Raw genomic sequence first — 13,522 nt, 5'->3', positions numbered from 1 at the left:
AAAGGGTGTCACAAACAAATTTGGCATTACTTTGTCTTTAGAATCCTATGAAGGTTAAGGAGGATATTGATGGGGATGAATAAATGGAATCAATTTAAAGAACATTCATTAGACCCTACAGTGTACCTGGAACTGTGGTAGGCACAGTGCATCAAAAGAAATTTAAAAAGAAATTTAAGGGGCACCTGGGTGGTTTGTCCATTAAGTGTTGAACTCTAGATTTCAGCTCAGGTCATGATCTCATGGTTTGTGGGATCGAGCCCCAAGTGCGGCTGTGCTGACAGCATAGAGCCCTGCTTGAGATTCTCTATCCCTCTTCCTCTGCCCCCCCCCATTGTCTATGTCTGGTTATAAAAACAAGATATATGTGAAGCCAGCCAGCAATGCTAGCGTTTGTAGCACTCACTCGAAGCCACCCATCATGTTAATAAGTATTAGGAAATAAAGATAAGCAATAATAGCTCACATTTAATGAATAAGCACTGTGTCCTCAGCTGGTCACTTTTCATGGATCATTTCATTTAATCTTCACAACAATCCTAAAGTAGATACTATCATCCTCATTTTTTTCCAGTGGGTAAATTGACATTTATGTTAAATAACTTGCTGAAGGTCAAATTAACTAGAAGGAATTGTGGTAGGGAAAGGATTTGAACCAAAGTAATGTAATTTCAGAACCAATGAATTAAAAATATATATACATTTTTTGCATTTTATTTATTTGAGAGACAGAGAGAGAGAGCAGGGGAGTGAGGCAGAGGGAAAGAGAGAAAGAGAGAGAGAGAATCCCAGGTAGGCTCCACAAGGAGCCCGACTTGGGTCTACATCCCATGACTCTGAAATTATGACCTGAGCCAAAATCAAGAGTCAGACACTCAATGAACCTTGCCACTCAGGCACCCCTCAGAACCAATGAATTTAATTACTGTACTCTATAGCTTCCCAAAATTCTTGACATAGAGGAACTCCAGAGTCTTTGGGGAGGGAGGTAACCCTCTGCAAAGATAATTATAGGAGAATACGTTGAGAGCCTTCTGAGAACTATTGAAGTTGTCATGGGACAATGAAAGAGCCTATCAAGTCTGCAAGTCAGAAAAGCTTCACAGAGGCGGTCACATTTGAGCAGGGTCTTTTTTTTTTTTTTTTTTTTTAATGTTTATCTATTTTTTTTTTTAATTTTTTTTTTTTCAACGTTTATTTCTTTTTAGGACAGAGAGAGACAGAGCATGAACGGGGGAGGGGCAGAGAGAGAGGGAGACACAGAATCGGAAACAGGCTCCAGGCTCTGAGCCGTCAGCCCAGAGCCTGACGCGGGGCTCGAACTCACGGACCGCGAGATCGTGACCTGGCTGAAGTCGGACGCCTAACCGACTGCGCCACCCAGGCGCCCCATGTTTATCTATTTTGAGAGAGAGAGAGAGCAGGAGCTGGGGAAGGGCAGAGAAGGGGGGGGGTGGTGGTGGAGAGAATCCCAAGCAAGCTCCATGCTGTCAGCACAGAGCCCAACACGGGGCTCAAAATCATGAACCATGAGATCATGACCTGAACTGAAATGAAGAGTCAGATGCTTAACCGACTGAACCACCCAGGTACCTTTGAGCAGGGTTTTGAAGGATGAGCAGCATTTTACCATAATTTGGTAGCAGAACATTGTTAAGTCCAATAAAATAAAATGAAGTAATAGGGAAAACATTTGGGAAGGTAAGAGTTTTACGCCAAACTTAGAGGAAGTATGTTAAGATTTACATAAAAGTGAAGTGAGAGTTTTGGTGGTGGACATATGCCAATTGCACACAGTGTTCCCTCTGTTTGGAATGCTGCTTCTACCCCTTTTCTGCCTACCCAATTCTTACTTATCTCCTAAGACTAGCCTTCTGTCAATTCCTTTGTGAAACTTCCCGAACTATGTGACCAGTGGGCAAGTTATTTAACCTTTCTGAGTATGAGGAACTCCATTCGAACACTTGTCTCACAGGATAGTCATAAAAATTAGGATTAAGTGTATTTGAAAGCTTTCTGGCACATAGTAAGTGCTCAGTATTTATGAAATGCAAAAAAGCCAGAATTGGCTTGGTATTTAGAAGGCTGAATCCTAGGAAGCTTTGAACTGAAGGACCCATCTGCTTCTGAACCTTCTTGTTGATATTTGCCTTAAACCATACCAAGGATCTCTAGTTCTCTAGGATTTGCTTTATATATTTTTTATATTATATTGCTATAATTTAATTTGTATTAAATTTCTTGTTTCTTGTACATAATGTTTGTTAGTAGTCTTCCTCCCCCATTCATCCTTAAGCTCCTACAAGGGAAGACCTTGTAATTCTGTTTTGTAAATTTTATACTCCGCGAAATGCCAACTAGTGTGTAACTAATGCACACTATTAATGATGGGTGCATCACAACTATCTGTTGTATGAATGAGTGATGTTCTTTCTGCTCTCTCCTGTTTAGACTCCTCAGCTTTACGTTCCTGGGACACAAACAAAACAGACTTAAGGCAGAGAATTTGTCTGCTTTCTATTCTTTTCAAAACAAGTGCAGGGGTGCCTGGGTGACTTAGGGGGTTAAGTGTCTGACTTAGGTTCAGGTCATGATCTCACCATTAGTGGGTTCGAGCCCCGCATCCCGCTGTGCTGAATGCTTGCTCAGAGCCTGGAGCCTGCTTTAGACTCTTTGTCTCCTTCTCTCTCTGCCCCTCCTCCGCTTGCGCTCTCTCAAAAATAAATAAATGTAAAAAAAATTTTTTTTCAAAACAAGTTAAAAAGCATTAAGGTTTTCTAGGTGTGATGGCCTTAACAAAGAGTGACATCTGGTGGTTGCTTGTTAGACAAAACAGTAAGTATCGGTTGAAAGTGAATACAAAGTCTAAAGTAAATTAGACTCCTATAAATTAAATAAAGTAGCAGAAAGAAAAAGAAAACGTATTTTAAATTTCCACCCTAGAAAAGTTAAAAATAAATGCTGGTTGTGGGTTTTCAATTCACTGGACTTTTAAAAGCGGTTGATTCTTTAGAAAACAGTTTTTACGAAAATTGTAACACAGTGAATTGGTGGCGGGAAAAACGAATTGATTTGGTCCGACAAAAGATCCTGACTTGAGATGAGACGCAACTTTATAGGATAAAATAAGAGGACTCAAAGGTTTTCCTAATTTGCAAAACCTTTCAGGTTCAGGAAGAATTTATTCACAAGGCAGTACCTTTAAAGTCTGTCGGAAACTGCCTGGGGAATGCAGATATCTGCTGAGGCCGCACCACGTTCCTTGGACAGAAATACTTCCCGAGATCTCAGGACCGCGGAAAGAACTGACTAGGCTCGACTCGCGTGGACTGGCTGGATCGCATGTTCGGCCTCAGATTGGTAGAGCCTGCCCGGACTGCGCGGGTTGGGGGTGAGAGCGGAAGCGCGCTCTTTCAAACTCGCCGTCCTAACGTCGATGCACGCAGGCCACTTCCGGCGTAGCCATGGCGGCGAACGCTACTACTAACCCCTCGCAGCTGCTTCCTCTAGGTAATCGTTGTCCTATATGGAGGGGGACCCGGAGAGCTCAAGCTAAGCATTGGGGGCCGAGGGTCTGTAGCCGAAGTAGCCCTTAGCCGAGTGTTAGGGAATTGTGTCGGAACAACTGCTTTACTTTTCCGGGGCTGGTTTCTAAGCTCCCAAGTCTCTGCTTTCCCCAACCGCTCATGCCTTTTAAGCGTGGTAGGAGTTCTTGAGGCGGGAACTTGTGACTCCCCAACCAAACCGTCACCCAAAAAGGTCCACAGTTAGTGAATGTGTCCTCGGCCTTCTTTGTTGTGGGCTCGCCTCTACAGTCATGGGTATCCTACCCACTCCTCAACTTGGTATTTAGGCTCCGGATTAGACCCTGCAGTTAGTCTGGCTAGTTCTTGAGAGAAGCACTGGCGTCTGGAATGAGCCTAAAAGGGAGATCTGGAAACTAGTTTTGTCACTGAGCCTGTGTGCACTAGACGCAATGGCTGGGCACTATTCGGCAAATTTAAATCACATCCATTGGTTTCAGATAGCACATAGCATTGGAAGAGATAGAACACTGGATAAGTAAATAAACATCATGCCAAGTAATGCTAAGTCAGCTAAACTAAACTGCGTTCAGAGCACAGAAATAATGACAGGAAGAAATCTCTGGTAAAGACGGTTGTGCTTCTCTCTTCCAGTATTTTGTAGCTAAAGGGTTCATTTGAGTTATCAGAGGTGGCCATGATTTAAAAGTTTTCATTTCTTCATTCGACAGACTCTTTTTGAATACTTAGTATATGTCCGGCATTGCCCATTGGGGAAATAGACATGCGAAAACGGGGTTTAGACTCTGAAGGGGAGGAGGTTCATAGGTTAATCAAACAACCTACAATAACATAAAACCACGACTGTGATAAATTTCAACAAAGGAGAGGTAAGTAGTGAATACAGAAAATTTTTCTGTTGATTACGCAACAGAGCTATGTAGTATAAAATGTACAATTTTGAATGAATACTTTTCCCGGTTTATCTTTCACCGCATGCAAGGAACAAGTGCCAGTAGGCAGTTAAATATTTGTTGAAGTAATGGTAAAATAATCTTTTTTTTCTCTACCCCTCTTTTTTTCTTTCTTCTTTCTTTCTTTCTTTTTTTTTTTTTTTTAAATAAAGAACTTGTGGACAAATGTATAGGATCAAGAATTCACATTGTGATGAAGAGTGATAAAGAGATTGTTGGCACACTTTTGGGATTTGATGACTTTGTCAGTATCCTTTTAAAAGGTGGTGGTGGTGTGGGTTTTTCTTCAGTATTTAAGAACAGAAGTAAGAATATCAACAGTCCATCCTTACTGATTATTATAATAAAAATTTATTTTCAGGGAACTTGTGATAGTGTTTGAAGAGGTGCATATACTGAAAGAAGATAAAGTTCCTACCACTGACATGTATTTTGCATTTGAGCTATTGTGTTAAACATTGTAACTAAAACTGAATAAAGGCAGAAGCCAGAGTAAATTCAACCTGGTATATTTATTTTCTTAACACCAAATTTCAGATATGGTACTGGAGGATGTCACTGAGTTGTGAGTAGTGTTAAAAATTAAAGAATTGGGGGAAATCTTTCTTTAAAGTAATTTTAGTATTAATGAGTTGAAAATGATTTGTGGGAAAACATTGACTGTTAGAAATACCTTGAAGGTAGAAATTTTATCTACTGATAAAATTGGATGCTAGTAAAATTGGAACACAGTTATAACCATGATGTAATTATTAATGAATTGTTAGGAAGTTAATGGAGACAGAGCTTTAAAGTAAAAAATATTCAAAACTGCCAGGAATCTTTGGGCTCAAGCAAATCAAGGTACTGATAATAGCATTTAACTATGTATAGCATAAAATGTAAATGCTTGTTCCATTATATTAGTTACAAAGATCATGACTAGTAGCTGCTTTCAAAATTGAATTGATTAAAGATTTGTTTAACAGATAGGGATTAGTGGTAAGTAATAGTAAAAAACTGAGGCTAGTAAATATTTCATTTCATATTTGATCTCTTTGGCAAGTTTCAGCTTTTATGAAGGTCAGTCCCAGTGAGTGTGGATCTTAAGCCAGTCAGTTCACTGTGTTGCCTTTGGGGAAGAATGTACATCATTCAGTCAATAACCATTGCCTCTTAAAACTACTGATGTAATTGCTTGACCTCACATTCATTTATATACAGGAAAAACCTTTTTAGGGGTCAAAATGTTGGCTTTGATTATCATTGTTTATCCTGACTCTATTTTATCTCTTCATTTAGTGAAATCACACCAGAAGGAAGAAGGATCACTAAATTAGATCAGATTTTGTTAAATGGAAATAATATAACAATGGTAAGACACAGTAAAGCTGTTTTATTTAGATGTTAGCACATTTTTGTGGGGCAAGGATTACAGATTACCTTGCTTGATGAGATGTTCATGTCTCACTGACGCTTAAGTTGGGAAGGAGATGCTCCGTGATCAAGGCTCTAAAGCTGAGCTGCTGGAGATGACTTTAGGCTTAAAAGTTAGTTTGCTTGGGCTATTTAATCTTTTAGTTTGTCAAGAATCATTGTTTAGACTCTGAGTATTAATTGATGATGTTGGGAACTGTAAACAGAAGTGATGACCCGGAGAAAATGGGAATGTGAGGGAGGTGCAGAGAGGCGCAAGTGGCTTGGATTGATGAGGAAGGGTTTTTAGATGATGCGGGTGGTGGTGTTATTAATAAACTCTTTTTCCTTCTATGCAGCTGGTTCCTGGAGGAGAAGGACCTGAAGTATGAATGGATTTCCTTGACTTAACTCTGTTTAGTTTTATAATGACAACAAAATAGAATTTTTTTTTTTAACCTTTTAATGTTTGGAAGCTTCCCGTTGACGGGAAATGTTTTGAAGCTGCATTGTAAATGCCCATTTTTGTAAGTTAATCATTATTATCTTGGAAAAAGAATAACAGTTTGTTCTTTGAAGACGAAAATAAAAATGTTTTTGGTTAATTGTCATTTTATTTTTTGTGCTGCAATAGCCAGTGTAACAAGTATTGTAGTTATTTTGTCACTTGCTTTCCTGTCATTTTATGTCCATTTTCTTACTCAGGTACATGACCATTTGATTCTCAAAAATTGTTCCGAACAAAATGACACACTTTGACTTTGAACAGTTGTGTTTGAAAAACCTGAAATGATTACTTACAGAATTCCATTTAAACTCTTGATGCTTTGAAATGATTTTTTCTATCGAACTTAAGTTCCATTAACTCCTATTAAAAACAAGCAAACTGGGGCAGGCACCTGGGTGGCTCAGTCGGTTAAGGGTCTGACTCTTGATTTCAGCTCAAGTCATGATCTCATAGTTCCTGAGTTTGAGCCCTGCATCGGGCTCTGCTCTGATAGGGTGGAGCCTGTTTGGGATTCTCTCTCTTGCTCCCTCTCTCTGCCCCTCATGCATGCACTCACTCTCAAAGAAACAAAAAACAACCCCCCACACCTCCCAAAAACAAGCAAACTTCTAGTTATAAAATAAATAAGTTACGGAGGTGGAAAGTAACAGCATAGGGAATATTGTCAATAATATTATAATAACATGATGACAGATGGTGTAGTCACTTATAGTGGTGAGCATAGTGTAATGTTTAGAATTGTTGAACCATTATGTTGTACACCTGAAACTAGTATAACTATTGTATATCAACTATACTTCAATAATAAAAAACAAAATATACAGGTAACATGCACATTGTAGAAATGGAGATAAGTAAAAAGGAAAATATTCATTACACTTTGCTGTATACCTTCTTAGACTTTCTCAGTACACTCTCATACACATTATTTTTACAAAAACGTGCTCATCCTGAATACACCATTCTGTAGCCCCATTTAAGACTTTTAAAAATTTAAGTGGTGCACATCTTTCCATGTCATTTCAGTAACAATGTTTGCATTGTATTTCATTAAATGATTTACCATAATTTAGCTAATTTTTATTATTGGCCATAGTAGTCTATATATATTTTTCTTTTCTATTTTTTTAAAAAAAATTTAAGTGTTTGTTTTTGAGAGAGAGACAGAGTGAGTGGGGGAGGGGCAGAGAGAGAGGGAGACACAGCAGGCTCCAGGCTCCAAGCCGTCAGCACAGAGCCCAAAGCAGGACTCAAAATCATGAGCTGTGAGATCATGACCCAAGCCGAAGTCGGAGGCTCAACTGACTGAGCCACCCAGGTGCCCCTACATTTTTATTTTTCTTAGAAGAAATTCATAATGTGAGGTCAAAGGTTATAGTGTTGCCAACAAAAAGTTTGTACCATCCTACACTTTGCCAGCAGTTTTTCATGGTCTTTTTTTCCATAGTACTCTACATACTTACCAATGTTGGCTATGCTCTACCATCTCGCTTTGCCACTGTGATAGGCAAAACCTAGTATGTTTAAAGTTTTCATTATTAATTTTGAACTCCTTTGTATTTTGTGAATTACTTCTGAGGCTTTTGCCATTGAGATGCTTGTCTTTTTCTTACTAATTTGTAAGAATTGTTAAAAGAGTTTACTCTTAGTCATGTATTTTGCAGGTAATTTCCCCGGTTTATAATTTGTCTATTTTTGGTACTTTTTTTTTTTTTTTGGCGTAAATGTGTTTTTATGTAGTCATGTGTTGATCTCATCCTTTATGATTTTTATCATCGGTACACATGGATTAGAAAGACCCTCTTTGCTATGATTAGATATAGTTTTGTTGTTTTTGTTTCATTTAAATCTTGCATCCATCTTCAATTTTAGTGTTTCCACAACAAAAAAGGATCCACCTTTCTTTTTTTTTCTTAAATTTCTTTTTAACATTTTATTTTTAAGTAATCCTTACACCCAAAGTGGGGCTCGAACTCACAACCCCGAGATCAAGAGTTGCATGCTCCACTGACTGAACCAGGCAGGAGCCCCTCTTTATTTTTCAATCCAAATTTATTTTCCAAAACAAAACACTGCTTTGTGCTTCCCCCTCCCTCACCCGGTATAAGTACTCCTACTGTGGCTGATTTCAAGTTGCCAAGGGTTTAACCACAAGCTTGCAAACTTGATTTAGCAGTTGGTTCTCAGGAGCTACTAGGAGTCTGTTGCCCCACCTCGCCACTTCTGACCCTTGTTGGGGAATGCTTTTCTCCTGTTATTTTTTCTCTTTGGAGGGGGGTCAAATGTAATAGTGCCCCCTTTCACCCTTTTATTCACTATCCTATGGGAAACGGGTGGTCATACTCCACTCTTCATTTTTTTTCCCCCTAAGAATTAGCCTTCAAGGAGCACATGTTCTTAGTTCCAACATGCTAGGAGTTTTAGAGAAGCCTGACCTCACTTAGAGAGGCATACAATTGCTTAGTCAGCAAGGTAGATGAGTCTATTTCTGGGGTTCAGTAACAGGAAGTTCACTAGCCTACGGGTAAATGATACCTCTTAATCTAGTCTTAACAGTAATAAAGATGATGGTAGGCCTCCCATCTGCTGCTGTTTTTGTCTTAATGCTGCAATTCGTTTAGAATGGGCACTACCCTAAATAAGGGTCTCGACATTTTTGGGTAACTCTTAGTTGTAGGGGCTGTCCTGTGTATTGTAGGATCTTTAGCAGCATCCCTGGCTCTATTCACTAGATCCCAGTAGCATCCTTCCTCTTCTTCCCTTTCCCCAGTTGTGACAAAAATGGCTCCAGATGGTGCCAATTGTCATCTGAGAGCAAAATAATCACCCATAGTTAAGAACCACTGTTCTACAATAGAGATACTATTTATTGGGCCCTTTAAAATTCCCTCATGTTTGATGCATGGGTGAGGAGCACTGTGTCTAGACAATAAAATTGGGGAAGAAAATACTGTGAGTATTCCAGCAGAGTAGAATGGTTGGTTTGAAGCTGAAATGTTCTCGTGTTAGGTGTTGGCCATATAGGATTTTCACTTTGGCAGGTTGCTGGTGAGTGGCTGTTTTTACACAGGTGTTGTTTCCTCTCTGGAGGTAGGGCTTCATGTGCTGGGCCCTAAAGTGATGGTGAGGCCTCAGCAAAAATGAGGGCAGCAAAGGCAGAAGCTATGCTGGCATTGGTGACTTGGTTACGTTTTTCTCAAATTTTGGTTTGAAAACTGCCATCAGAATCACTTGGAGAGCCAGTAAAGAACACAGAGGTCCAGGCTTTTTGAAGTGGGATAGGGCCTTGGGCCTGTGTATGTTTATGGAGTTCCCCAATTCCCCAGCTAATTCTAATCCTCATCAAAGCTTGAGACCCACAGCCTTAGTGTCGTAGACTCTAAAGTTCTCTCTTGTCTAGCAAGAGAGCGAAATGCAAGATGAAAAGCGAGAGATGGCTAATGTCTGGGAACAGACAAGAGCCCCGAATAAGGGTCCTTCCCCCATTTTTATTAGGATCAGAAGGCTTACAAACATGGCGATGGATGTGCACAAAGAGACAATGAATCTGCGAACATTAACTTGTGAACGTGAGGGAAAGGGGGTCTTGAAGATATTTGGGGTTAGGGGTTTGGGTTAATACAAAACAAAATCCAGGCACCGGGCAGTTGGGTTGAAGGTTGTTTACAGCAGATATGAGGCAGCACCTCTGTTTATCTTAGCTAGCCTAGGGGGATGAGACAGATAGGGGAAATAACCTCAGGGTGAATAAGGCACCTTTTCTTTGGTTAACCATCTCTGCTCTGGGCTGCTTTGCCTGCAGCACAGCGGTACATGGTCCAATTCACCAATTTACCTAACCTGGCGCTATCCTGTGAAAACAGCTTTTCTGCTACAGTACTAAATTGGGGGTGCTCCCACCCTGAACATCTAATCTTGTTTATTTCATACACCTATGTATTGGGCACCTTTGCACCTGTTCCTATTTTAGGTCTTTGCCTCTCTCTATTCTGGGGGCTCTGCACCCCCTCACTATCTTGGGGTGCCTTTGCACCGCCTATCCTTGGGGTGCCAATCTGGTTTACCCAAACTCAGGTGTGAGCGTTTCATGAATTTGTATTTCTTTATGCCTTGTCAACCCATTGGTGTAAACCTGGGGGGTTCCTAAGCTTATCCCCACACCTTAGAGTGTAGATTGGTGCAGATACAGCTTTTTTTTTTTTTTTAATTTTTTTTTTCAACGTTTATTTATTTTTGGGACAGAGACAGAGCATGAACGGGGGAGGGGCAGAGAGAGAGGGAGACACAGAATCGGAAACAGGCTCCAGGCTCTGAGCCATCAGCCCAGAGCCTGACGCGGGGCTCGAACTCACAGACCGCGAGATCGTGACCTGGCTGAAGTCGGACGCTTAACCGACTGCGCCACCTAGGCGCCCCTAAAGCAGGTGTGACTAAAGCAAGGATCTGATGATAGAGAATCTGTATATGTTAGTGGTTGTGTTAGTGGAGAGAACAGTTTTTGCTGCATTTAAACTGCAAGGCAGCTAAGTTCCCTGTGTGCTATGGAGTACTGGTGGAGTTCTAGTTTACATTGTTAGTGCCAAGCCTTGGTAGGCAATGATTCATCTGCTGCCTCAAATGTTGGACTTTGGACCAAGAAGGAATTTGTCCATAGGTTTGGGGGTCACTTCCCATCCAGGTGGTCTCAATTTCATTCTTGAGCGTTGATGTGTTGATTACACAAGTTCTAATCATATCTTTAGATTTCAGGGTACAAAACTGCAGCTTCACCCACAGAGGTGTGGTAGATTTCTATCAGTTAAAAAAAAGGGGGGCTCTTATTGTAAAGGAAATATGAGATCTTCTAGGATTGAACGTGAGAAGAATGTTACTGAAATTATTATAAGTCAAAAGAGAGATGACTATGCAGGGGGCTTTTTATTTTTCAAATTGTATTTTGTAAAATATACATTATAAATATACACTTTACAAAACTGTATTTTGTAAAATAAAATCGTGTTTTATAAAATATATATATTCAGACTCACTGAAGAAAAGTTGCAGGAATCTGAAACACTCAGACCCGACTCAACTTTCATCAGTTGCCGTAACAGTGTTCATGGCAAAAGGATCTAGGCCTGGATCATGTGCTGTATTCAGTTGCCAGGTTTCTCCAATCTCCTTCAATTTAACAGTTCTTCAGTCTTTCCTTAACTTTTATGACTCCAACATTTCTGAAGGTTGCAGACTAGCCATTGTAAAAGATTCCTCAAATTGGATTTGTTTGTTGTCTCCTCATGAGTAAGCTCAGTGTGTGCATTTCTGACTTGTGTCACAGGAGGAATGCTATCCTTCCGAGTGCATCTCATTGCACATTACGTCGACTAGTTCCATTTCTTATGTTGTTAATCTTGAGCTTTGATATTTGCCAGCTTTTTCCGTTGTAAAGTTACATTTTCCTCCGTTTTTACTAAATATTTTATGTGGTGACTATCCAAGACCTGTTGCAAATATCCTGTTCATCCTTCCACTTTAACCCACAAGTTTTTGTATTCCTCAATGTTTCTTACTGAAATTAATTAACTAGTAATTGATTACTACTTAATAAGTAAGTCCTGTGTTAGACTAGCAGTCAGACTAATGGGAATAAGACAGAGGAAACTATTTGAAGGTGGTTGTTTCCAAGTATCAAAAACAGAATAAGGGCTAAATATTGAAACATTTTGACAGATTTAATCTACTTTTTTTTTTTAATCTTTATTTATTTTTGAGAGAGAGAGAGACAGAGTGCGAGTGGAGGAGGAACAGAGAGAGGGAGACACAGAATCTGAAGCAGGCTCCAGGCTCTGAGCTGTCAGCACAGAGCCCGACGCGGGGCTCAAACTCACAGACCATGAGATCATGACTTGAGCCAAAGTCAGATGCTTAACCTACTGAGACACCCAGGTGCCCCAGATTTAATCTACTTTATCCAAGGTTGACCCTGACTGAATCTTTGGTTGTTGACAATCTCATTCTTAAATTTAAAAATAACCATGAATGACACCAACTGGCCACCAGAGTGCATTGTGGAACAGGCAGTTTGTTGCTCAAGTCCAGGCTTTTGTGTTTTTCCCAAATCCAGCTTCAAAGTGAGGTTTCTGGGCTTCCACACCACAAGGGTAGGTAAAGGGTTCAATTGTTATTATTTTACACTGATTTTTGACAAAGAGGAATCTGTTTTCATTCACATTTTCTACTTGAGGTGCCCTTTTTTTACTGTAAAAAACTTAAGTATAATGTAGATAAAAAACAAGGGCTCCAGAATCAGATTTACCTGGACTCTAATCCCAATCAATCCTTTATTAGTTGTGTGAATTTAGGTGGCTACTTACTGTCTTTGGCCTCAATTCGCTCATTTGTAATTTGGGAAGAATAACCACCTCTTAGAATTGTAAAAATTAACGAAGATAATATATGTAAAGCATCCAGTATAGTTTCGATCATATAGTAAGTGCTCAATAAATGGCAGTAGTTATCACTACTATTTAAAGACATTCTGGATCAACTTATTTTTTTTATCATTTTTCCATCACAGCAATTCCATTTCAACAATTTAAGCTACCTGCCACTTAGTCCATAACATTTCCTCTGAGAATTGAGCTCTTATTATCTTTGAATTTTCTATCACAAAGCACAGTGCTTGGGCAAAGGGACTCGAAAGATATTTGTTGAATTAAGTGGTGACAACAGAGTAGGAAGCTTTTTTATTTTTAGGATGAGACTGAGAAAGTGGCCTTTATTAATCAGAAAATGGCTGAACTTACAAAGCAATTCGTTTTAAGTTTGGAATGAAAGAAGCAGGGAGATTTCAAATTTTGTTCATAGTTATCATTAATTCATTAATAAAGCTAACATTTGTCAAGCACTTACTTTGTGTCTGCCTTTCAGAAGCTCCCTGCTTGGCCAGAAAGATAGGAGGGATCTCCTAAGTGTGATACAGTGTGATGAATACATTAGCTTTTGGAACATGTGGACGGGGGAGGGAGTGGGAGTGGGAAGCAAGGAAGGCATTTTGTCTCCTAATTGCTGCTCCTTGAGCCATGGGCCACATTAATACTTCCTCATGGCAACCCTATTATTTGTCATTAGTTATAGTCAGC

The 13,522-nt window shown here is 39.7% G+C and overlaps 1 protein-coding gene across 1 annotated transcript; it reads left to right on the top strand.

Moving 5' to 3' along the window:
* Nucleotides 1-3,384: 3,384 nt before the first annotated feature.
* Nucleotides 3,385-6,498, top strand: LSM5 (LSM5 homolog, U6 small nuclear RNA and mRNA degradation associated). The gene is made up of 5 exons (XM_045495253.1): nt 3,385-3,510; nt 4,651-4,746; nt 5,036-5,063; nt 5,780-5,852; nt 6,253-6,498. Exons 1-5 carry the CDS (start codon nt 3,465-3,467, stop codon nt 6,283-6,285), a joined length of 276 nt encoding a protein of 91 aa, XP_045351209.1. The 5' UTR covers nt 3,385-3,464; the 3' UTR covers nt 6,286-6,498.
* Nucleotides 6,499-13,522: the final 7,024 nt, after the last annotated feature.

This window comes from Leopardus geoffroyi, chromosome A2 (genome assembly GCF_018350155.1).
Source record: "Leopardus geoffroyi isolate Oge1 chromosome A2, O.geoffroyi_Oge1_pat1.0, whole genome shotgun sequence".
NCBI lineage: Eukaryota > Metazoa > Chordata > Mammalia > Carnivora > Felidae > Leopardus > Leopardus geoffroyi.
Note: the sequence above shows the minus strand (reverse complement) of the source record. Positions and strands in the feature narration are given on the sequence as shown.